The 26,757-nt window shown below is 47.4% G+C and overlaps 1 protein-coding gene across 1 annotated transcript in view; it reads right to left on the reverse strand.

The window, feature by feature from the left end:
• ARHGEF3 (Rho guanine nucleotide exchange factor 3) overlaps positions 1 to 26,757 on the reverse strand; it is a 340,537-nt gene that overhangs the window by 288,135 nt on the left and 25,645 nt on the right. Inside the window, exon 2 of the mRNA XM_010360455.2 lies at positions 8,464 to 8,552. Within this exon, the coding sequence (XP_010358757.1) occupies positions 8,464 to 8,525 (62 nt within the window). The 5' untranslated portion in view covers positions 8,526 to 8,552. The remainder of the gene's footprint in view (positions 1 to 8,463; positions 8,553 to 26,757) is intronic.

The raw sequence follows: 26,757 nt of genomic DNA on the forward strand, positions 1-26,757 counted from the left end.
GCACTCCTGGGGAAAGGCTTAACTCAAGTTCCCATGCTCTTCTCTCACCTAGGGAACAAAATTCTCAAGACTATCCATCCCCATTCACACCCTAGCAGACTACCCCAGACAAAACCAACACTTAGGGTATCTCAATAACCTGTACCTTATGAGCCTAGTGAGCCCATAAGATACTTTAACAGTGACGGAGGGAGGGCGCAGTGGTTCACGCCTGTAATCCCAGCTCTTTGGCAGGCCAAGGCAGAAGGATCACTTGAGCTCAGGAGTTTGAGAACAGCCTGGAGAACATAGTGAGATTCCATCTATACAAAAAAAAAAAATTTAAATTAGCCAGGTGTGGTGGTGCAAGCCTGTAGTCCCAGCTACTCAGAAGGCTGAGGCAGAAGGATCACCTAAGCCCAAGAGGTTGAGGCTGCAGTGATTCATGATCGCACCACTGCACTCCAGCCTGGGTGACAGAGTGAGACTCTGTCTCTTAAAAAAAAAAAAAAAAAAGAGGTTTGGATGCCTCCCACCCCACACTTGCACAGCTCTCTAAGCCCAATGCTTAACTCCTAGGATTGAAAAAGTTGATTCACCTCCAGAGAAAGTGTCACACTCTCACCTGGCAGGAATTTTCTATCAGATTTTCTAGAAGGGAGACTGACATGGTCTCCACCCAGTGAGAGCAAGGCATGAGGACAGCTGCTGTTTTAGGTGCCACCATCCACCCCACCTGGACAGGGCCAGGGGAGCTTCCTCTTTACCAGATGAGTGTGGGCCAGAGGCAAAACCCCTCAGAGACATTCTTTTCCTGCCTGTTGTGCTACATGGTACCACCTGAGAGTGCTGTGCCCATCAGAGGCCACCAGGTGTGTGTGTCTTTAAACACTTCTCGATTGTGCACTAGGTGCCAGACACTACCAGGCCCTTAAACCTTTCTTGTCTCCTATTACTATATTCATCTCCCCTTCTAGACTGTAAGCTGCTTGAAGGCAAGGTCCATGTCTGACTGTAGCCCCCAGCATGCCCGAAAGAGTGCTTAGCACATAGTATGTACTCAAATAACTGCAGAATGCATTTTCTAATGTGATCACCCTATGTTAGAAATTGTCACAGAAAAGTAGAGGGCATTCATTTTGAGAGCTCCTTCTTGACTCTGCAGTTGGTGGGAGAACAATTTACAAACTGATAACAGACTAATGCCACGTGCTAGACACTGGCCAGATGCCCGGTGATGGAGCTAAGCATTTCTTACCGCACTGAATCCTTGCATAACTCTATAAACTAAGTACCACTGTTATCCACCTTTCACAGATGGGCAAACTGAGACTTGGGAAACTTCAACAACTGGGCCAGGATACTCACCTCCTCCCCTAACATCCTCCCGGCAGTTCCCCCTTGTCACTGGGGCCACCCTATGAGAAGGTGACTGCCTGGCATTAGGAACATGCTGATTGGCTCCCAGTGCCCACCCTTCCACACCTCAATGGACTGCCTGGGATGAAGCCCACTCCCACCCTTGGAGCAGCCACAGAAACTGCTCCCATTCTGCAGAGGGGCTCTGTGCTCCGGTCTGCAGGGAGCAAGTAGAAGGAGGACCCAGCCAGACAAGAAGCAGGTGGGGTGGTGAGAAGGCTGAGGGCTTTCTCTGGGAGTGTCAAAGGTGCAGGTTTAAGTTGGGCACGGTGGCTCACAGCTCTAATTCCAGCACTTTGGGAGGCTGAGGTGGGTGGATCAAGTGAGGCCAGGAGTTCAAGACGAGCCTGGCCAACATAGTGAAACTCTTTCTCTACTAAAAATACAAAAAAATTAGCCAGGTATGGTGACACGCACCTGTAATCCCAGCTACTCAGGAGGCTGAAGCAGGAGAATCACTTGAACCCGGGAGGTGGAGGTTGCAGTGAGCTGAGATCGTGCCACTGCACTTCAGCCTGGGCGACAGAGAGAGACTTTGTCTCAAGAAGAAAAAAAAAAAAAAAAAAAATCAAAGGTACGCTTTTTTTGTTTCTGTTTTTGTTTTTTGAGATGGAGTCTCACTATGTCGCCCAGGCTGGAGTGCAGTGACACGATCTCGGCTCACTGCAAGCTCCGCTTCCCGGGTTCACGCCATTCTCCTGCCTCACCCTCCTGAGTAGCTGGGACTACAGGCGCCTGCCACCACGCCCGGCTAATTTTTTTGTATTTTTAGTAGAGACGAGATTTCACCATGTTAGCCAGGATGGTCTTGATCTCCTGACCTCGTGATCCGCCCGCCTCGGCTTCCCAAAGTGCTGAGATTACAGGCGTGAGCCACCGCGCCCTGCCAAAGGTACAGGTTTAAGCCTAAGCCCTAGAATTACCTGTGACATTGGAGCAGGTACTTTAGAACTCTTTTTCCTCATCTGTAAAGTGGAGGAGAACAATATGTGTTGTTCACTGGGTTGCGATGATGTTTGGAGCCAATGTACATAAAAAGCCTCTCGGGAGGTGCCCCAAATCAGCAGGCATTATAATTTGCTATGTAGAAGATTAGCCATGTTCACTGGAGGACCAAGTAACTCTTTCAATGACTTTGCAGCAAACCTTCCAAGATGTGTACCAATCCATGCCTTTGACCATTACAAGGACAGCTAATGGTAAAAAAACACACACATTCACATACACCCCCCAAGACAGGACGTGAGGTTTAGGAGACCAGATCTGGGGCTTAACTCTTCCACTCCTTGGCCACAGGACAGCAGCCCAGCCCTTCACCTCCATAAGCCTCGGTTCCTCATCTGTAAATAACATCTACTTGGGCTGGGGGTGGTGGCTCACGCCTGCAATCCCACCACTTTGGGAGGCCGAGGCAGGCAGATCACCTGAGGTCGGGAGTTCGAGACCAGCCTGACCAACATGGAGAAACCCCGTCTCTACTAAAAATACAAAATTAGCTGGGCGTGGTGGCACAAAAGCAAAACTCCGTCTCAAACAACAACAAAAAAAAACTACTTACCTCATTGTCTTGATCACATAACTGAAGGACTGGGTGAAGGCTCAAAGACCCAATCCAGCACATCCCTGGGGTGATCTCTACAGTAGCAGATGTAGGGAGCTGCCCTCCCTTAAGAGACCTCTGCATGCACAGTGGCACCTTATAGGCTCTGATGAGGTCTGCAAAAAGGGCCCCATTTAACTGAGGTTAAGCCAGCACTGGCCAAACAAATTTGACAACAGCCCCATTTTTTCCCTGCCATACCTAATCACATAAGGAGGAAACCATATTCTAAGGAGCAGACTCTGGGAATGCTGACGGGATCTCCAAGAAGACACCTTAGAGAGATGAAGTACCTTGCCCAGGGTCATAGAGCCCAAGGTCAGGGGAGTTTGCAAACCTTGGGTTCTTGCTCTCTCTTCTGTTGGATTTCTGGCTTCTCAAGGTCAGCAGCTAAACCTCTGGAGGGTGGGGGAAGCAGAGCAGGTCCCAAACAGCCTTTTGGACAGTGAACAAAGAGCAACTAAAAATCAGTGACCAAAACAGCCCTGGCCTAATGACAAGATGGGAGCTGATAAGTGGATCAAGGAGAAGAGAGCAGCTAAGAGCAAGCAGCGAAACTACCATGTCTAATGGGGAGGGCTTCGAGCACTATACAAACCAGCCTAACCCTGCAGCATGAAAACTGCCTGCGGCACCGGGGCAAATCGCAATTCTGGGTCAAGTCCTTCATGTTGCCATCTACAGATCATTCTGTTTTCTAGCCAGTTCAGTCCACCAGAGCCACACACAGGTGTCACTGCACCAGACAAGGCCCTTCCCTCCAGGAGAGTAAAGCCTAGCAGAACCGGCAAGAAGGAGGTGCTCAACACATACTGAATAGGTGAGCAAGCCAGGGGAGATTTTTATTTTGGAAAAAGAGACACATATGTGTATAATCTGTGCCTGGAAGACTCTGCAGGGAATGCCTAGTCCCTTATTTGAGCATTTTCCTGAAGTGCTGAGGGCCACTGAGTAATGGGATGTCTGTTGACTGACTGACCAAATGAATGAATGAATAAATGACCTTAATTAAATATTTCCATTTCTCCAGCGTAAGTGAAGTCCTTACTATCCAACCATTTCACCATAGGTCCATTCACAGGAAGAATTTACAAGGACAAGGACTTCTCCCCCTCAAAATTCTCTCCTTTGCACCTGAGGAAACTGTTCAGAAATTCTGCTTTGTTGCTACACAGCTAAGGAAACTGAGGCATAGAAATGCACTATCTGCCTGCAGTCACTGATGACCACAGAAAACTGCACTCTCCAGGGTATTTATCTTCTAGAAATCCTATATTCTTGGGCCCCTAAAATGTAAGTTAGCATCCAGAAGCAGCAGCAGCAAGAAATTATTGCTCACTCAATAAATGCTATGCAAATAGTTCTCCTCACAATAAAGTCACTTGGTTAAAAGACAAACTGCCCATAAATCACAGGAACAAAACTGCATCTCACAAAGGGAAGCATGGCCTGTGGGCAAGGATTCCAGGGAGCCCCAGTCCTTGAAGAAGTGGGGTTGGCCCAGACCGACCTGTGGTCCCTCTGGCTGGTCGGCTTTATCTCAGCACCTCATCTCAAGGATCCTGAGCCCACCCTATCTTGTTACTCCACCCCTTTTACTCATTGGTCTAGGAATATTAGTAAGCAACTACTGTGTGCCAAGCACTTGGTAAATAATGGTGAACACGAGAGGTGAGACCTGACCCCATGAGGTTTGCAGTCCAATAGGTGAGAGAGACACTAAAAAGATAAACACATGTAAGATGAGAAATTGGGTTTACTGATTACCATTTCTGAAACATAAGTCTATCATTCTCCTGATAGAAAAGTCTTTCTAGGTTCTTCCCTCTATGTGTGACTAAAAATAAGCAAACAAAAACAAAAACAAAAACTGCTGCCTTTACTGGGTACTGACTATATGCCAGGAGCTTTCCAATGATTAACTCAGAACATCCCCAACGACCCACTGTGGGAGATACTATTATTATCCCCACTGACCAACGTAGATTCACGGGTTTCCACTTAACCACTGCTCATATGTGTGCAACTACCTCTCCCCCACAGATGCCAGACTCTGAATTCACTAAGAATTCATATCTTACCCATTTTTTTTTGTCACCGCTGCATACAATAGTATTCAATCAATGCCCACCGAATGAACAACCAATTAATCGTTCAATGGGCTAGTTTTCTGCAAGATATACCCACTAATCAGCTGTAGTTTTGGAAGAAGAGAGGATCAGTCTCCTAATAATTGCACAAGAGGTAGCTGTGATGTTGTGGAAAGAGCCAGAGCCAGGCCCTGGGAGCATGAACTTGGCAATCATTTCATCACTCAAGGTCTGTCTGCTTAAAACTGTAATGCAGAGTTAAACACAATGAATCTAGGATTTCTTCCAGCTCTAAATTTTTATGTCTCTGAAATACATAAGAAGAAGTTGGGGGCTGAGAAAGGCATTTGAAATTGCACTCTGTCTGCAATTTCTTGATCTTAGAATAAGACCTAAAGTTAAACATTTTAGGGTAGGTTGACTGATTAGGTCTAGGGAGGGCAAGTGAAGTACTTCCTCTCCCTGCACAGCTCAGTTTATGTACTCCCCATAAGCTATATGTACTCCCCATGACAAATATGTTCAACCTGTGAAACCCCTTTGCAGAGAAACATTTTGGATGGGCATGGGTGAGGCTGCCATCCCTAACTGTACCCAAGAACAGTGGTACTGGTGATATGCAGGAGTCCCTGTTCATATGCTGGACAGGGACAAAGCCATCACTTTCAACTCTGCTCTCCCCTGGAAATACCACAGATTCTGAATAACAACTGAGTGTGGTCAAAGCAACTGCAAATATGGGCGTGATGGCTCCAAAGCCATGCTCATTAAACAGAACTCAACAAATGTGGGTCTGTTTGATACTCCAAGTGAGAGCACTGGGTAGAAACCAGGGCTCCATGGTAGGAAAAGTTTTGCTGGTTTCCTTTTACTATTTGGGTTGGTTCTGAATATGTTTCTGTCTGTTACCTAATGGCCACAAAATGGGGAGAAACAACACAACTCCCTACGCTAGAGGACCATTGTGAGAATTAAAGGAGATAAACAGGCCAAGTGATCCACGCAGAGGCTGACATAGCAAACTTACTCAAACTGTTGCCAATGCTGATGGCATCAGTGATGGTAGTGGTGGATATAAAAGTAGGGAAATCCAGCTGAGGGCTCTTTGAAGCCCCTCAGGGTTAGAAGGAGAAGCAGATGATCCTGGGCTGGACTCTCCCGAGGGAGTGTAAGTATACTCCTTGGATGCTTCTCAGAAGAGAAAACAACGCAGCAACCACTCCTGGGAAGGGCCAGGCTCCCCAGATGCCCTGGGGCCCTGGGACTCTGGATAGGTGGATGGGTCCCTTTGGGGACAGAGGCTTATGGCACCATCAGGAGATGAAGCTAGGCAACAGAGTCCTGAGAATATGAACATCCTCAGAGTTCAGAGGAGGCGGAGGATACTACAACCACAGAAAGACACCATCATTCACCCAAAAGACCAGCAAAATTAAAAAGCCGAAGATCTGAGGCATGGCAGGACAGTGGGCAAAGGGGAGATCTGGTGCCCAGGTGACAAGCAGTGCCCTTTGGAGAAGGAACTGGTGATGTTTCAGACCTTACAGGTATACACAGGATGGCCCAGCAACTCTAATCCCTGGCAACCTCCCTAGAAGACTCTTGCCCATGTGCTCAGGAAGAACGTACCAGAAAGCACATCATAGCACTACCATAAGGGCAACAAACAGAACCAAGCTAACCACTATTGTCGGGGAACTGTCCCAATAAACAGTTGGATCCTCATACTATGGATATACTATTCACTTGGCTGCATTTAAAAAAAAAAAAAAAAAAAAAAGGTGCATTCACATATGTCTTGAAAACATTTTAGTACATATTATTGAATTTATAAAAGGGCTACAAAATACGCCAACAAGTACAGTATGACAGTACATATTTAAAAACAGAAAGAAAAAAAGGAAGAAATGAAAGAGGGACTTTTGTTCTATGTATCAAGATAACTAACAAAGTTATGGAAGAAAACGTACAAGGTAGATCCCAGTGGTTACTTCTGGGAAGGGCAGGGATGAGGTAGGAGCTGGGAATGAAAATGGGGGTCAATGGGGATTTCATTTGTATTTTTAGCAAGGAAAATGTGTTTATTTATTTCTAAATAAAATTAATTTTAGGCTGGGTGTGGTGGCTCATGCCTGTAATCCCAGCACTTTGGGAGGCTGAGGTAGGTAGATCACCTGAGGTCAAGAGTTCGAAACCAGCCTGGCCAACATGGTGAAACCTCATCTCTACTAAAAATACAAAAATTAGGCATGCATGGTGGCAGATGCCTGTAATCCCAGCCACTTGGGAGGCTGAGGCAGGAGAATCGTTTGAACCCAGGAGGTGGAAGTTGCAGTGAGCTGAGATTGCACCATTGCACTCTAGCCTGGGCAACAGAGCAAAAAACTCTGTCTCAAAGAAAAGTAAATAAATAAATTTAATTTGATTAATTATTGACATTACATTAAAAGTTTTAAATTATTTGTATGTAATTATGTATTTTAGAGATGGAGTCTTGCTGTATTGTCCAGGCTGGAATGCAGTGGTTACTCAGCCTCCTAAGTACCTGGGACTACCGGCACACACTACCACAACTGGCTAAAAAAAAAAAAAAAGGCAGAAGAAAGAGAAAGAAATGGTGAGTCGAAGACAGAGCTGCCAAGAGCTCAGGGTCTGCCTTTGCCTCCTCTTGGGGGAATGGCCACTCACAAATGCGAGCACAACACATCCGAGCATGGGGCATAGTGTTTTGGAATGTATGTCCATAGTTTGGAATAAAATATTTAATTCTATATCACATTGGTTCTAATTATACCAACTCTTCCTTCTAAGTCTTAGAAAAATCCCTTCATACTGAATGGCATTCCTCCTCTGGCGGAGACGTGAAAGAAACATCTTTAGTAAGAAATTAGAGATGTGGAAGAAAATATGTGAAATTTTGCTATCTCCAAATTCTTTTTCTGTTTTTTTTTTTTTTTTTTTTTTGACAGGGTCTCACTCTGTCACCCAGGCTTGAGTATAATGGTATGATCATGGCTCACTGCATCCTCAACCTATTGGAATGAAACAATCCTCCCACCTCAGCCTCCCAAGTAGCTGGGATTACAGGCGCACATCACCATGCCTGGCTAATTTTTTTTTATTTTTAGTAGAGATGAGGTCTCACTCTGTTACCCAGGCTGGTCTCAAACTCCCGGGCTCAAGTGATCCTCTCTAACCTCAGCCTCCCAAAGTGCTAGGATTACAGGCGTGAGACACTGTGCCAAGCAGTATCTCCAAATTCTTGATGGCCTCTACTGACTTATGCAGGCTTAAAGGAAGCCCTCTGTGGCATTTAACTGTCACATGCAGGAATTTTTAAATTTTTAATTATTTAGGTTATTTAATTATTTTTACCTTTCCTTGTTTTCTTCCATTCCTCTACAGACGCATTGATTCATTGCTGTGGAACTGTCCATAGACTCAGTATGGCAGGCTCAGGTCTCCTTTTTTAAAAAGCAAAACAACCAACATTTATCATCTGGGTACATTTATAATATAAACACACAAAGAGCTGCATTAGATACAAGAGGAATATATCAGTGATTACCCAGTGTCCACCAAAATCCAGTCTTTCCTTGCTCCATAATTATTCAAGTTTTGTCAGGTACAACATTTTCTTTTCTTTTTGTTTTTTGAGATAGAGTCTCGCTCTGTCACCCATGCTGGAGTGCGGTGGCACGATCTCAGCTCACTGCAACTTCTGCCTCCCAAGGTCACACGATTCCTTTGCTTCAGCCTCCCAAGTAGCTGAGATTACAGGCACATGCCACCACACCTGGCTAAATTTTGTATGTTTAGTAGAGACAGGGTTAGACCATGTTGGCTAGGCTGGTCTTGAACTCCTGACCTCAGGTGAGCTACCCGCTTTGGTCTCTCAAAGTGCTGGGATTACAGGCATGAGCCACCAGGCCCAGCTAGGTACCACATTTTCCAAGCATCCTTGCAGGCAGATATAGCCAGATGTCTGGGTTCCCAGTGGAACGTGAGAAGAAGTGATGTGTGCCACTTCTCGGTCTAGGTCTTAGATATGAGCACCCTTCCCACGGGCTGGATGGAACCCAGCTCTGCCCATGCAGATGATGACAATGTACTTGGAATGACAAAGCAACAAGGTAGAAACCACCTGGGCCTGTGACTGCGTCTAGCACAGCCACCCCTGTCACCTTAGAACTACTACCTTACAGAGAAATTTCTTTGTTCTTTAAGTCATTGTTTTATGGGCCTGGTTTTATGGGTTGTGAACTGTCATCCCAGCTGGGAATATGATTAAATATCCTCACTGGGGCTCTTCTGCGGGTGGGTTTGGTTACTTGGAGCTTCGCACATGCTATGTATGTAGAGACAGGTGAGGCCAAACTCTTTCTGGCCACAATTTCAGTGAAACTACATGCAACTTCATGAGGGCCTGGTGCATAGTAAGTACTTAATCAACATTTAATGAATGAGGCAATGTTAATAAGCAGGTAATACCTTCCAGTGTGAAGACTCTCAAGAGCAGAGCACTGCGCACAGAATGAAGAACGCAGAGGGCATTTCCAAGTATGAGCTGGAGTTTCATGTCACAAAATGATCACCTGGACTGGTAAAATCCCACTCGGCTGCATGACACCCAAGTTTAGGTAAGGATTCCAGCAGGTGTGCTTAGGAGCAACAGAGGCGAAGAGAGAGACAAGGGAGAGAGACAGAGACAGTGTGCACAGGAGAATATTCCAGTGATGTGGAGTATTCCTCCCACCATTCCGCTTCCTGAACATTTGCCCTGGGATGAGTCTGAGCCATAACTCTGGGATCCTTCTTCGGTCTCAGGCACTGCATTCCTCACCACTCTGGGTGTGGTTTGAGCATCAAAAGATAGATTTTCTTTGTACCACATGGCCCCAAACACAAACTTGCTACTTCATCTAGTGTTAACCAAAGAAACAGCCACCAGTTTCAACTATAGAACTAGCTGTGTAGATCATACTGACGGAGAGTGTGTTGGTCTCCAGCCTATCATCTTCCAGGCATTGGGGGTCAGGGTAATTTGGACCACCCATGTTCTAAGCTGGCGCTGGCTAAATGGTCCAACACCACTGCATCTACTACTTTGATTGCTTAGAATCATAGGCCTGCTTGGCCACATCTCCAGCACAGCCTCCTTCATCTGCCCTACCACAGACCTGGCCAGATTAAAGCACCATTGAAATAAATTCTCCAATCTAGGTGAGTAGGACCTACAGGATACTTGGGACCCTTGTACCCTAAGGCGTTAGACAGTCAGTGTGGGGGAGAGTCCCCAGCCACTGCCTCCAATGCTGGTCTTTAACTTGCAAAGAGCACACCATGAAATATTTTTAGCATCTGGATCCCTGTCAGGAGCCACTGCTCTGGCTTCCATCAGAGCTAACTTCATCAGCTGAGACATGTGCATTATGGAGGGGCCCAGGCTAGGGCAAGAGTGAAAATGTGGATCCCGGAAGAAGGAAAGATGGAAGGGTAGTGGGACTTGAGTTCAGAATCCCAGAGTTGCCACTGCATCCACAAAGGGTATGAAGAGAAATTGAGCAGCCCATACCTGGGTCACTTCTGCAGCTGTGAACACCTCAACCTACCTCATTTCGGCCTGGAAACCACATTTGCTCAGTGTCCCAAGCTCCTCTGCAGCATGTAACTGCTGCAAGGGACTTTACACCCACATTCCAAAATGATGCCAGCCGCAGGACTCTCCTCAAAGCCACATTTCCCAAGGAGCCATGAGGGATCACAGCCTGCCTTTGAGGGGCCACTGGCTAGTTCTAGGTCAGAGGTTTAGGTTTTTCCTTTCCCATATTGGCAAAAATATTCTGTAGACAGGCACCAATAAGCCATCACCCTTCAGCCTGTGGCTAGGGGCAGGGACTGGGGACATTGATCTCTGTGCCCCAGCATTGAGGGATGCCCGAGGGCCTGACCCTGACACTGACATGGATTGTTGCATCACATTCTCACACCAGCCCTAGGAGGCAGGGGCTGTTACCACCTCACTTGGAGAATCAGAAAACTGGGCACAAAGAAGTTAAGACTTGGCAAAGGCCACACAGGTAGCAAATAATAAAGCTGAGACTGGAACCCCAGGCATTTGGCCTGAGAGTTCCTCCCGACTGTGGCATGACATACACAGGAAAGCTCAGTGGTGGCTGAATGAATGAACAAATGAATGAATCAACAAAAAATTTCAAAAGCAGTTTCAGGAATGGGGTAGGGAATAGTGTCTCAATGAGGCCCTGGGGGTTGTGGGGTTGATCATGAGCCTAACCTCATCTGCCCTGGATATCAACCAAAAGGTGATACTCTCAGACCCCTCTCAAGGTTGAGTGTTCGGCCCCAGGAACACTCTAAACCCAGGGGTTTCATACCATTGTTTTGAAGGCAGAGTCTTGCTGTTGCCCAGACTGGAGTACAGTGATGTAATTACAGTTCACTACAGCCTCAAACTCCTGGGCTCAAGTGATCCTCCTGCCTTAGCCTCCCATGTTAGCTGGAACTACAGGTGCACATTACCACACCTGGCTCAATTTTTTATTTTTTGTAGAGACGGGGTCTCACTATGTTGCCCAGGCTGGTCTCCAACTCCTGGCCTCAAGCAATTCTTGCACCTCAGCCTACCAAAGTGGTGGGATTATAGGCGTTAGCCACCGCCTCAGACCTATACCATTGTTGGTAACGACCACAGCCACTGCTGACTCAGTGCCTCCGATTTATATGTGGTAAGTTCAGGGCTCTCACACAGAGGCTCCTCTCATCTGCTAGGGCCCTGCAGAAAAGCCAGGATCATACCCATTTTACAGATGGCAAAACCAGAGATCTGAGAGGGTGTGACTTGCTTATAGTCGCAGCACTTAAATGAGGGCTGATGAACAGCATGGGCTTTTTCCCTACCACACAATACCCACCACATCCCTTGGTTAGTCACAAAGTTCCACAGATGAGATTAGCGCTGTTCTAACTCTTCAGGTGGAAAGTTTCATGTTAATCTAAAGTTCATCAGTATTTCCCATCCCAGTCACCTTCATGGAAGAGGAATTCCAGTTCTCCCCAGTTAAAAACTGTCACCACCACTCCCTGATTCCTCTCCTCAGCTGGCTGGATCAGCACCCATTGGTATTTGCTGATACCTCCTGCATCAACCTCCTGCAAAGCACAACTGCATCCATTGGACAGCAGGTCCTGTTAATTCTTCGTTTAAAAATATCTCTTCCCAGGAAGCACCAAGTGTCGATGAGAATGTGAAGCAACCGGAACTCTCATATACTGCTGCTGCTGGGAACATAAATTGGTCCCACCATCTTGGAAGACCGTGACAATGTCAAATCAACCTGCATTTGCTCCTAGGTGCACATGTGCACCAAGAGACATATTCTAGAATGTCCTCAGTAGCCCCATGCACAACTCCCCTACATTTGTCTTTTATTGCTGCTGTAACCAATTACCACATGCTTAGTGACTTAAAACAGCACAAATGTATCTCCTCTCATAGCAATGTAGGTCAGAAATGGGTCAACATGGCCTTGCAGGGCAGCATTCCTCCCGGAGGCTCTAGAGGAGACTCTGTTCTCATGCCTTTTCCAGCTTCTAGAGGCCACTTTGCATTCCTCGGCTTGTGGCTCCTTCTCTTGTTTTCAGAGCCAGCAATGGTATCTTCAAATCTGTCTTCTCTTTCCTCTGCCTTAATCACCACATCTCAATCTCTGAACCAGACCCTCCTGCCTCCCTCCTATAAGAATCCTTGTGACTACATTGGTCCTTCCAGGATAATCTCCCCATGTCAAGATCCTTAAAGTCATCACATCTGCATAGTCCCTTTTGCCATCTAAGGTAACACAGTCCCAGGTATTACTGGTGAACGGTGCCTGTGACCAGGGATTAGGTCAGAAACATCTTTTGGGAGGGCCATTATGTGACCTAGCACAAACCCCAAACTGGAAGCTACCCAAATGCTCATCAACATAGAATGAATGAAGTCAATAGCGGTGATTCCCAGCGATGAGAATGGATGACCGACAACTACATGCAGCAACAAGAAATACACTCAGAAAACAATGCTGAGCTAAAGACGCCAAACACAAGAGTGTGTGGTCCAAGTCTGTCTACAGAAAGTACCAAAACAGGGCCGGGGGCGGTGGCCCACGCCTGTAATCCCAGCACTTTGGGAGGCTGAGGAGGGCAAATCACGAGGTCAAGAGATCAAGACCATCCTGGCTAACATGGTGAAACCCCAACTCTACTAAAAATACAAACAATTAGCCGGGCGTGATGGCGGGCGCCCGTAGTCCCAGCTACTCGGGAGGCTGAGGCAGGAGAATCACTTGAACCCGGGAGGCGGAGCTTACAGTGAGCCAAGATCACGCCACTGCACTCCAGCCTGGGCAACACAGCGAGACTCTGTCTCAAAAAAAACAAAAAACACGGCCAGGCGCGGTGGCTCACACCTGTAATCCCAGCACTTTGGGAGGCCGAGGCGGGCGGATCACAAGATCAGGAGATCGAGACTATCCTGGCTAACACGGTGAAACCCCGTCTTTACTAAAAATACAAAAAATTAGCCGGGCGTGGTGGCGGGCGCCTGTAGTCCCAGCTACTCGGGAGGCTGAGGCAGGAGAATGGCATCAACCCGGGAGGCGGAGCTTGCAGTGAGCCAGGATCATGCCACTGCACTCCAGCCTGGGCCACACAGTGAGACTCCGTCTCAAAAAACAAACAAACAAAAGGACCAAAACAGGTAAAACTATCCCAGGCTGTTGGGAACTAGGATAGCGGTTCTAGTAGGGGAATAGTGGCTGGAAGAGGGATGATGGGGCTTCTAGGGCGCTGGCAAAGTTCTGTTTCTTAATCCAGGTATGATCCATTTGTGAAAATCCATCAAGCAATATGGTTATGACCTGTGCCCTTCTCTGTGGGTATGCTGTGCTTCAATAAGACGCTTTAATAAATGGCTCTGCCTGCTTCATTTCATTTCCACTCCACAGGCTTGTGTCCTTTCACCTCTGAATGGAGCAGACCCCAGCTGACCTCCTCAACACCCACCACCCTGCCAACTGCTGCCCACCAGACTGACCTGGAACTGATCATCAACTGACACCTGCTGCACAGTGCCCTCCTCTGTCTCTCCTTCACTCCTTTACCCGCCTCTCACATACAGTGACCCCATCTATGAGCCCCATCTCCTCCCAGGTGCTCCCCACTCCCCACCAACTTCTACAGAACTTGAAATAAAAACCACATCATTTGGACTTCATTATGTCTGTCACATACTGATTGCTAATAGGACCAAACACCTACTCTTGTCTCCCCGAACAAATGCAAATGTGTCAAGAGCAGAATGTCTCAAGGTCTTGCACATTCCATTCTGTTCCTAGTTCTGATTGCATGTGAACTTCTAGTGCTAATTAATAATAACCCCTACTAATAACAACAGCCTTTACTGAGCACCTCATATGCACCAGACTCAGCACTCCTCATGCATTATCTCGCTTCCTTTTCTCCCACCCTGTGAAGCGGGCGCTATCACAATCCCTCTATTGAATAGTAGGAAACTGAGGCACAGAATGGTGAATTAACTTGTTCAAGATCCCAACGTGTATCATGGTAGGGGAGGGACTTGAACCCACACCATCTGATTCCAGAGCCCATGCTCTTAAGCCAGACCCCATTCTGCTTCCATAACAACCCCACCCTAATGGGGTGTTAGGCACACAGTTGGTGCTTAACAAACACTTTCACATACTTAATTACCAAAAAATATATATACTAAGAAAAAAAGTCTTCATAAGTACACAAACAACAAAATCAAGACTCCACCGAATGAGATCTTTTCATTTTCAGATCTCAAAAGAGGACATGTCCTCCAGGGAAATTTACAAAAGCTCCACGTACTCCTTGCTATGCTTCATGTTTGGCACTCACAGCTTTATAAACTTTTATCAGCAAACAACAGTCAGAGTTGTCCTCCAGGCCTTTATCTGAACAGGGAGAGAGCTGGATACATTTTTTCTTGCTGTCTGCCAATCTCAGGGCCAGAGCCAACATCAGAACTAAAGTATGGTTGTATGGCTCAGGCTGGGACTACAAGGTCCCAAGCCACCCGCCCCAGATGACCTCACCTCCCCAGTGACCAAGAAACATGGCCCAGAGCCCTTGGCTAAAAACAAGGCCACTACCTCCAAGGGCTGATGTGACCACTAAACTGAACCAGAGATAACGGCACGAGCAGCCGAGACATTAGGTCAGTTACCAAACGGTGCTCTGGTTAGTGTGGACACAGCAGCGCATCTGGGTCAGCTTGGCATTTTTCCAAGCATCCACTACCACCTTGAGTCCTCCCGCGCATGGTCTTGAAGCATCTACATGGATACAAATGAAAAGTTCCTATGCCCCAGGAGGACGGGGACTACTATGAGGAAATATACCCTGTGAAAAACAACCAAACTGTCCATCGATAAGGCACTGGAGAAATAATGACTGCTTGGTGTAGAATATGCAACAGCTAAAATAACAAAGCAGATCCAGATGCACTAGCATGGGAAATGCAGCTCCAACTCAACATTAGAGGGGAAGAAAAGCAAGAACAGAACCCAAAGTATAATGATGTTTCTAGCAAAAGAAAAACCCCACATACTTCAAGACTCCAGCTATATGAAGCAGTGGTGGATGAGAGCCGGCACATACCAGCTTGAGAAAGCCAATGGTGCACATCTCTTTCCAACTCTATTCAGTCATGTTGGGGTTTGTTGGCCATGGTGGGAGTTTTACCCCACTTGAAACCAGAAAATGCTGTAAATCATGCCTCCCCACTCTCCAACCCATCCCCAAGAGCTGACTGTTAAACATGTCCCAGCATAACACTGTATGTACAGACATATATATAGTTTTGTTTTGTTTTTTGAGACGGAGTCTTGCTCTGTCGCCCAGGCTGGAGTACAGTGGCATGATCTCAGATCACTGCAAGCTCTGCCTCCTGGGTTCATGCCATTCTCCTGCCTCAGCCTCCCGAGTAGCTGGGACTACAGGCAACCGCCACCATGCCCAGCTAGTTTTTTTGTATTTTTAGTAGAGACGGGGTTTCACCGTGTTAGGCAGGATGATTTCAATCTCCTGACCTCGTGATCCGCCCGCCTCGGCCTCCCAAAGTGCTGGGATTACATGCATAAGCCACCACGCCTGGCCCATAAATGTATTTTTTAAAGTTTAGAAAACACAACCTCAAAGTTATTTTTAAGTGGCTGTCTCTGAAGTGGGATATGGGACTGGCTGGAGGTTAAGACAGGCTTCAGTTATATCTGTACCACTAGCACTTTTTTTTTTTGGAGACCATGTCTCACTCTGTCACCCAGGCTGGAGTGCAGTGGCACAATCTCAGCTCATTACAACCTTCGCCTCCTGGGTTCAAGCGATTCTCCTGCCTCAGCCTCCTAAGTAGCTGGGATTACAGGCATGTGCCACCATGCCTGGCTAATTTTTGTATTTTTAGTAGAGATGGGATTTCACCACATTGATAAGGCTGGTCTTGAACTCCTGACCTCGTGATCCTCCCACCTTGGCCTCCCAAAGTGCTGGGATTACAGGCGTGAGCCACAGTCCCTGGCTACCATTAGCATTTTACAACACCAACACCAACAAAAATGTTTATATTGTCAGGATTAGTAAAATTGTTTCAAAGTTTAAAAAAAAAAAACTCTCACTATTATGGTACAATGTAATAAAGCTGTAATGATGGGATATACAGTTGTAAGAGGAAGAGCACCAAGTCAGCCTGAGCATATCATGGAAGGCTTCTCAGAGGAGGTGATGACTGGGCTGAGTTTTGAAGGGTGAATAAGAGACTACCAGGTCAACAAACCAGGGCTGCTCTGGATAAAGAACACAGTGTAAGTAATTAACAATGAGGGAAAAGAGATTACAAGAGTGAGGAGGAGGGTGACAGAAAGTATAAGGAGGGTTGGGGTAGTGCAGTGTGTCATCACAGCAGGTTGTGCACCCTTGCATGAAATGAGATCATCCATGTCCAGTGTTTAGCCTAGAAGATGTACTCAATGGTTAGTGTTACCTATTTCTATTTGCATTTCTACTCTATCATCCCTGGACGCCAAACACTGTGGAGGTTATGGGAGATTGTTGGGGCAAGAATTTGGAAGCGAGGTCCCATGACCATCCTCTGAGAGACATTTTGCCAGCTCCACCACTCACATCACCCCCTTGGATTTTCCCAGAGTGCTCTGAAGATGCGCTCTCGTGCCTCCTTAGCTCCTGCCACACTCCTCCTTCACCCAATCCCACCAATGTGTGCACATGTGTCTCCCCAACTGCACCAGGCTGTGTGGCACTCTGAGCACACAGACAAATGTATACTTGTTGAACGAATGAATACATTCAGTGAACTGGGTACTCTTCCACTCTAATGAAAGATGATACAAACCTGCTGTGGAATCAGGACACCCACACCATGGAGGCATCACCACCAGCTGAAGCAATAAAGTGGTCTACATGGGGGTGTTGGCCATTTGAGAATCATAGAAAAAGAAGGCATCAAGAGGCAAAGCTGCACAGTACCCAACCAAGTCCATAAGTCACTATCCCTCAAAGGAAGATGCATGCTGGGTACACAAGGACTTGTATTTCTAAACACAGTGTCAAGATACCCCAATGATGAAATTGATGCAACAGGCTAATGACGGTATCGTACTTGCTCCAACAAGTATTTTGAACTCCACTCCCACCAGGCAGCCTACAGGTTTGGTGCTTGGCTGCCCCTGTAGCTTAATTACATGGATAGATGGAATACCAGTTCCAGTTTTCACTGCTTATGTTCAGGCTGGTACTCCATCACATGTTCATCTGGGGAGATTTGGGGAGAAGGTTAGTTAGTCCTCAAGGTCATATCACAAGTCTCCAGTCTTCCCAATGGAAAATCAGATCCCAGATCCCAGGATAGGAGGCTTGGTGGAGATACCACGAGCAGTCCACCCCTGCCTGGTTCCAGGATGCCTGTCCTTAGGCCAAAAGGTGTTCCAATTTCAACCAGGGCATCTCATCTTTTATATGATTTACATGCTATGGTTCTTGGAGGAGTTCTCATACTGTCAAATGGTTCCAACAGAACAAAAAACTTTTAAAACCTTGCTTTATATAAAACTATTGGCCGGGTGTGGTGGTTCACACCTGTAATCCCAGCACTTTGGGAAGCTGAGGCAGGTGGATCACCTAAAGTCAGGAGTTCGAGACCAGCCTGGCCAACATGGTGAAACCCCATCTCTACTAAAAATACAAAAATTAGCTGGGTGTGGTGGCAGCCGCCTATAATCCCAGCTACTTGGGAGGCTGAGGCAGGAGAATCGCTTGAACCTAGGAGGCAGAGGTTGTGGTGAGCCGAGATCACGCCATTGCACTCCAGCCTGGGCGATAAGAGCAAAACTCTGGCTCAGAAAAACAAAAACAAAAACAAAAAAACACTACTACCGTCAGCCTGTCTCTCTCTGGGTCTCTTCAGTAATGCCTTTCATGGACACTCAGTATGTTTTTGTTGATGGACAGAGAGCATGCTTATGGATTCAGGGAGGACCCAAAGGTAGAAGGGAAAAAGACACAGTGGTCAAAGCAGGACTGGGGTTTCCCATTCTGTGCTGTCTGCTGTATGACAGACATGGACCTAGCAACGGGTCATCTATGTCACACTGTCATCATTGTCCTCCTCCTCCTCACCACAAACAATGGCAATGGAGGCCTTTTCATATGCCAGACACCCTGCTGAGGGCTTCAAATGCTCAACCCACTCCGCAATGTTGTCAGGAACTCTTATCTCCTCACAGCAGAGGAAACCTAGGCACAGAAAGCACAGATTTGCTCATAGAGCTAGTGACTGGAAGAACCAGGGCAGAAGCACAAAAACCAAGAACATTCTCCCCCAAACAGAGGTCCCAAAGGGAAGTGGCAGACACACAAAATGGTCCTAGAAATGGTCTTGTGCCAGTTTTTCTAATTGAGGTTAAAACTGGATCTCTTGGGCAGGGAAAGATTTTCTGACCTGATCCTTCACCAACCAGGGCATTTGTTTAAATGAGCTTCATAGAATCAACACACATCACACTCACTAACTCAGCTCAAAGTCTGGTTTGTCTCGTTATCATTCATTACTTGCAAGGACAAATGCTTAAGTACAGCATACCTCATGCCCAGAGTGCTTCAAAGTGCAGAAAAAATAAGGTGAGCTCTCTTACAAGCCCAATTCTAAATAATGCTTTATGAAATTATACCTGGCTAGCCACTTAGAGACAATTTACAATTCACTGAAATCTATGAGGCTCTAGTTAAGGCGCACAGATGACCAAAATATATCAAGGACCTGTTCTCTAACTGCAAATTCACACAAGATCCCTGAGATGTGCACATTGTTATCCACATTTTCGAGAACAAAATAAACTACAGCTCCTGGCCAAGGTCCGGCAGCTGGAACTGGACAATAGGGGTTGAACAGCTGGGTCTGTCTGACTCCTGGGTCCAGACCTCCCAAACTTCCAATATCTCATAGGTTCTGGCACCTGAGTAAATATGCAGCCCAACTCCCCTACAAAACAAAACTCTCTGGCTCAATCTTAGCTCCATCTCTGTGCTCTGACCCAAATGTCAGCTGAGAAAGACCCTGCAAAAGGGAGGACCAAACTCAGCCTTCTGACACTGGAGGGCAAATTCTAAATTTAGTAGGAAAATCCTGCAGAATTCAAAGTTCCCCTGGAAAACCCCTCAGGAAGACGCATCTTAGTGAGCTGCTCACCCTCTCTGGAGGAACCCAACTTGGTTCTCCCACAGTGCTACAGCAGCTGACTGTGTGTTCAGCTGCACTACAGGTAAAGTCGGTGGTCAGAACCAAAGGAAAACACAGACCTCTAACCCCCAGACTCACACACAGAGCTGCCCTGGTTGAAGCGCTCAGACTGTGGGGCCTGTATAGGGAGACCAGCAGATTCACCACCCCTGATCTCCTGTATCCTTCAGAATGTACACTCATTAAGTGGAACAGTGAGATTAAACTGCTGTTTTTCTCTTCTTTTTCCTAAGAAATTCTAGTTTTGTTTGCATAAACTAAATGCAAGAGAAATGTGATTCCATAATACCATAATTACACAATGATAAGATTTTACGTAAGCTATTAAAACATCTATATTGCAAAAACATTTACAACAGAGAAAGCCAATGGAGGCCTGGGGTTCCAAAATTAGACTATTGGGGCCGGGCGTGGCTCACGCCTGTTATCCCAGCACTTTGGGAGGCCAAGGTGGGCAGATCACCTGAGGTCAGGAGTTCGACACCAGTCTGGCCAACATGGTGAAACCCCATCTCCACTAAAACTACAAAAATTAGCTGGGCATGGTGGCATGAGCCTGGAATCCCAGCTACTCAGGAGGCTAAGGCAGGGGAATCATTTGAACTGGGAGGCGAAGGTTGCAGTGAGCCGAGATTTTGCCACTGCACTTCAGCCTGGGTGACAGAGTAAGACTCAGTCTCAAAAAAAAAAAACCTTCGTCTCAAAAACAATAACAACAACAACATAGTGAAACTATTGGGACTTAAATTCATTCGACCCTTGCTACTTAGCAGCGATAAGATCTTGGAAAGGACTTCCCTATGCCTCAGTTTCCCCAACTAGAAAGCAGGGGTCATAATGGTGTCTACCTCATTAGACTATTATGGAGACCCAATGAAGCAGTGTAAGCAAAGAGCCCAGCACAGTGCCATGCAAAGGTCAGTGTCCTTTCCCCCTTTATAAAAACAAACCAAAAAAGATGGGAAAGCAGAGGGTCTCTTGGAGAAGTTAAAAAGCCTGTTGGAGATCGCCCAGTGAGCAAGTTTCAGAGTCAGTGTTGTATTCAATGCTGTCGATTTTGGGAGCTGGATGTAAGAGAGGAGACCTCTGTTGGAATGAAGTGAACCCAGGGCAGCTGTGTTAAAGGAGCAGGAGATAGAATTCTGAAGCCTTCTGGAGTTGGGATACTGAGCAAACAGAAGGGTGAGAAGAAGTAGGGGAAAGATACATCCAGAGATTACTAAAATACCCATGAGGAACAATTACAGACCCACCCAGAAGGCAAGACTGTACAGGCATGTGGATCTCCACAGGCAGTAAAGCTCAGCCACAGTCACAAAGAAAGTGACCTGACTGACAGTAACCCTTGGATGAGCCTTCGTGCATTTTAGCCCCATCCTGCTGGCCCAGACATGTGCAGGCCTTCAGAGGATCCAGGTCTTCCCTCCCACTCCATCCAGCACCACCACCACCCCGCCCTAACTCCAGACACCAAGATCTGGATCTGCTTTGCAAGATCCCTCCAGGATTCCAGACTCCAATCCTCTTGTCCAAGAGACACATGCCCACAGTACACATGAGAAATGACAATGAGGAATGAGCATTATGGAGCTCAGCCAGTCAAGTCACACGTCTACCATCAATTTCCATTCTGCCAGCTGCTGAACCTTCACTGACTGCTTGGGTGGAGGAGAATTAACTGGGGAGGCACATCTTCCAGCACGATGAGACCTCTATCACCCAATAGATTTGCACATCAAGAGCAAGACCACACCTTCTACAAAAGCCAGCCGGAAATATGCAGGGAGATCTGGTGAAGGAGGACCCCTTCATTTGGTTATAATCATTCCTCTGTGTCCAAGGAGAGGCAGACAATGGAAATGGGCAGATGCTTCCGGAGGCATAGTCTGGCACTTGAGCTCTGCGTGCTCTCGGGGTAGGAGCAGCTGTGCCCCACGGCCCCCTCTCCTTAAGGCTGGCTGGGAGAATGAGACCACAAACTAAACGAATTGGGGACACAGGCCCCCAAACTGTTAGAATTTCAACTATGATAAACATACTTTACCTTGTGTAATTACTGGTGGCAGCAGAGACACACAAGTTCAGAACTCAGACATTTTAACTCCTGCTAATTGCAGGAGGGGAGCAGCCATTGCCACTACCCAGAAACCCCACCTGGTGACCTGGCACCAAGAAAACCAACTTCACCCAGCATGGCAGGACATGCCAGGGCCTGTGGCTGAGGACGAGGATGTCAGAGGCAGGAGGACACCCAGCGTTAAGAGCCTACAGGTGTCCTGACATGGCTGGGTAGAATCATCCAAGCAGAGAATCACGCTCTGCTCAGCTCAGACCTTCTGAAACAGACTTGCCAAGACTGGGTCTGGGAATCTGAACTTTAAAGATCCCTCCCAGGAGCTGGGCACGGTGGCTCATGCCTGTAATCCCAGCACTTTGGGAAGGTGAGGCAGGAGGATCACTTCAGGCCAGAAGTTCAAGACCAGCCTGGGCAACATAGAGCGACCCCATCTTCACAAAAACTAACTATGCATCACTATGGTGATGCATCCCTGTAGTCTCAGCTACTCAGGAGGCTGAGGTGGGAGGACTGCTTGAACCCAGGAGTCCGAGGTTGCAGTAGGCCATGATTGTGCCACTGCACGCCAGCCCGGGCGACAGAGTGAGACCCTCACTCCAATAAATAAATAAATAAGAATAAAATATAATAAAATAAAAATCCCTCTCAGGTGACTGGGCTGCTCTTGAAACTGTAGCAGTCCAGCCTGCTGGGTTTATCTGTGGGAGATGCGAGGGCATATGGTTGTTAGTGGTTCATTCATTCCAGGGTTGCGTATGTGTCTGGCTCTAAGAAGACACAGCTCCGGCCCTAGATGGATGCAGAATGTTCTAAGCAGCTGAGTTCACCTGGGGAATTGCTCAGAAATGCAGATGTCTAGGCTCTACTACCTAGGATTGGAGTTCCAAGGGGCTCAGAATCTAGTAAAGCCTGAAAAGAGGAGAAATCAGAAACTATGGTGGCTGGGAAGGCAGTTCTAACAGAGAAGCTAGTTCTGGGGGAACGGAGGGTGGCTTCTTGGCACAAGAAGGGGAAGATGTGTCCCTGCCCAGCACCCACTATGTGCAGCCCCCTGACTGCTGTCAGCATCGTCCACATTCACAGGACCCTGCAAGGGCGCTGTATTAATCCCCATCTTACAGATGAGGACAGTGAGGGTCAGGGATTGACAGCAACAACTGCAGGGGCTGGGATGTGAACCCTGGCAGCCAGAGGACTTGCTCTTTCCACTCTCAGCCCCTCTCCTCTGAGGCCCAGGCTCAGGACACCCTTATCACCCAGATTTTGAATCTAGAGACCTGCAAGGTGTCCTCCACCCTTCTCTCATCTTACCCTTTAGGTTCAGTCAGCAACTAAGGCCTGACCCTTCTCCCTCCACTCCCTTCTGTCAGCCCCTGCTGTTAACACCTTCACCATTACCACCTGCAGTATTGAAAATACAAGCCCAATTGGCCAAGTCATTCCCTGGCTTAAACCTCTGCAAGGGTTTCCCACAACCCTAAAAATATAAATCTTCCTCCCAAGTTTGCCTCAAGGCCTTCCCACACATTGTTCCCTCCCCTAAATGCTGTTCCCTCTCACTCTCTATTCTCAGGACTATCAAAACTAAGTTGGGTTTCCTGCTTCCACCCTGGAAGGCCAAGGCCACAGAGCAGGGACAGCTCTATGCTGCCTATGGCTGAGTCCCAGGGCACACAGTACGGCGGTAGTGGGGAGAGAGATAAAGAGAGAAAGAGAGAGTACTGGGGGGAGGAATTGGGGGGTCGGTTGTTGACTGACTGAGGGACACTACAGGTGGTCTGAGGTCCAAGTATAATGGTGGGGGAAAAGCCACCATGGCTAGAGGCTGGGCAGACACGCTGGGGCCAGACTGGGAAGGAAAGGCTGTGACCACCACAGAAGGGAGCAAGGATATAAGCCCCTAGGCCATGAATAGCTGTGGACAATTATGGACAACTGTAGTCAGCTGTGGAGACTCTCGAACGCTGGGGAGTAACACGATCAACTTCACATCCATACAGTATTCATGGAGCTGTGCTCATCTGTTTGAAAAGCGATCTATCGATCACCACCAAAATTTTAAATCTGCATGTCTGTGAACCCAGCAATTCCAAGTCTACCAAGGATACTCACTGCAGCATCCTTCCCTAGTAGCAAAAGCAAGAAGCGGCCTCAATGGCCATCCAGAGAATGAATTATGGCAAACAAGTCCACAGTCCCTTTTCCAACCCTTGGTGATGGACATATTTCGGAATTCATAATCTGTCTGCATTTGAGAAAGGTAGTATGGAGTATGTACAGGATGCTATGTCAAACCCCAGCAGGGCCAGGCACAGCACCCCAAAATCCAGTACATAAATATTTCTACAGCTGAATGTGTAACTACTTCTGTTACATACTATAAGTAATCTCCCATTAACTCAAGCCAGGTTTGGTCATTAAATGAGTTTGCATCAAACATTTTTTATTTAAAAAAGTGTGGTTTTCCGAGGCAGGCAGATCACCTGAGGTCGGGAATTTGAGACCAGCCTGACCAACATGGAGAAACCCCGTCTCTACTAAAAACACAAAATTAGCTGGATGTGGTGGCGCACCCCTGTAAGCTACTTGTGAGGCTGAGGCAGGAGAATGGCTTGAATCCGCGAGGTGGAGTTTGCAGTTAGCCAAGATCGCACCACTGCACTCCAGCCTGGGCAACAAGAGTGAAACTCCATCTCAAAAAAAAAAAAAAAAAAAAAGAGTGGTTTTCTTGATTTTGTAATTACAGATAAGGGTTGGACGATGGAATAATAAAAATAATAACAATAACACCAGTGAACATTTACTGAGCCCTCACATGTGCAGGTACTGCTCTTGGTGCTTTGCACAAACTGGCTCACTGGCCCACCACAGGCACTGATACACTTCATTTTTCTAGTACATCTAAACATCCTTCACCAGACCAGGCATGGTGGCTCATGCCTGTAATCTCAGCACTTTGGGAGGCTGAGGCAGGTGGATCACCTGAGGTCAGGAGTTCAAGACCAGCCTGGCCAACATGGTGAAACCCCATCTCTACTAAAAATACAAAAATTAGCCAGGTGTGGTGGCAGGAGCCTGTAATCCCAGCTACTTGGGAAGCTGAGACAGGAGAATTGCTTGAACCGGGGAGGTGAGCTTGCAGTAAGCCAAGATCGCGGGACTACACTCCAGCCTGGGTGACAGAGTAAGAGTCTGCCTCAAAAAAAAAAAAAAAAAATACCCTTCACCATCACCACTACCACCAACATCTACTGAGTATCCACTGTATGCCAGGCACTCTTCTAAGTGCTTTACGGTAATTACCACACTAAAGCCACACAACAACCCAAAGTTACTATTCTCGTGTTGTCCAGATTGATCCCTAATTTATTCTTGATCATCCAATAAAGAAACAGGCACACCTTGCCCAAGGCTGCCAGCCAGTGTGCTGCTCGTTGTTCTTGTGCCTCTCACCCTCACATCCTGCGGTGCCTGTATATTAGCTGGTCCAATGTCACGCCTGAAAACTCACACATTCTGGCTCCAGAGTCTACATTCTCTTCTTTTTAAGACAGAGTCTCATTCTGTCACCCAGACTGGAGTGCAGTGGTGCGATCTTGACTCACTGCAACCTTTACTTCCCAGGTTCAAGCAATTCTCCTGCCTCAGCCTCCTGAGTAGCTGGGATTACAGGCAGCCACCACCATGCCCGGCTAATTTTTGTACTTTTAGTAGAGACGGCGTTTCACCAAGTTGGCCAGGGTGGTCTTGAACTCCTGACCTCAAGTGATCAGCCCACTTCAGCCTCCCAAAGTGCTGGGATTACAGGCGTGAGCCACCCCACTCAGCCAGAGCCTACACTCTTAACTCCTACACTTTCCTCTTCTTCTCTAGATAAAGTGGCTTAAAGCTGTTAGGGAACACAGCAGGACACAAAGACATAAATAAATAAAATTCACAATATGCTTGCATTTAGATCCAAAGCCACGGCCCTTGGGCTGTCCCAAGGCAGCCAGAACACAGGCCTGGAATTGAAGTGCGTCATTCTCCTGTCAGGACACCCAGCAGGAGTACCCAAGCAGAAAGCCAGAAACCATCTAGAGCACAAACCACCCCCCAGGGCACCATGGCCCATCCAGCTTGGAGATCTGCCCCAGCAGACTCACAGGGCCGCCCCAGGCCATCGAGAGAAATGGGCTTTAAGTCATTGAGGAGCAGCCCAGGGTGTGGGTGCAGGTGATGTGCCCGGGCAAACAGAAGTAGATTTGCCCTCCTCACTGGGTCCCCTCCACCCTATCCACCACCACCATTTAATCCCTGGCTTCATGCAAAGCTGCCTGCCAGGCAGGTTCCCATATGAGAAAATCCAAGGAGTGCAAATTCTGGAAGCACCAGGTAAATGCACCCCTTCCTTAAACAGCACCAGAATTAAGAAAGGCCACCCTTCCTCTCAAGCGCCTGCTCTCTTCAGGATAAGGATCGTGCCAGGGACGGGTGATGGTTAGCGAGTGCTCACTGCCAAAGGACACGTGGGTAGGAGAGGGCAGGGAGGAACACACAGGAGCAATCACCGCGGCCCACACCTGGGGCAGGGAGGAGCTCCATGGCAGGAAAAACACCCACCTCTTCCCAGCCCTCCACCTCGCCTTCCCCTCCAGCCTGCCCTGCCTCTGGCTTTCTTTCATGTCCCCACCCTTCTTCCAAAGGCTCTAGAAAGTTTCCATGTGTTCTTTTTTTCCCCAATATACACACTAACAAA

Source organism: Rhinopithecus roxellana, chromosome 1 (genome assembly GCF_007565055.1).
Source record: "Rhinopithecus roxellana isolate Shanxi Qingling chromosome 1, ASM756505v1, whole genome shotgun sequence".
Lineage (NCBI taxonomy): Eukaryota > Metazoa > Chordata > Mammalia > Primates > Cercopithecidae > Rhinopithecus > Rhinopithecus roxellana.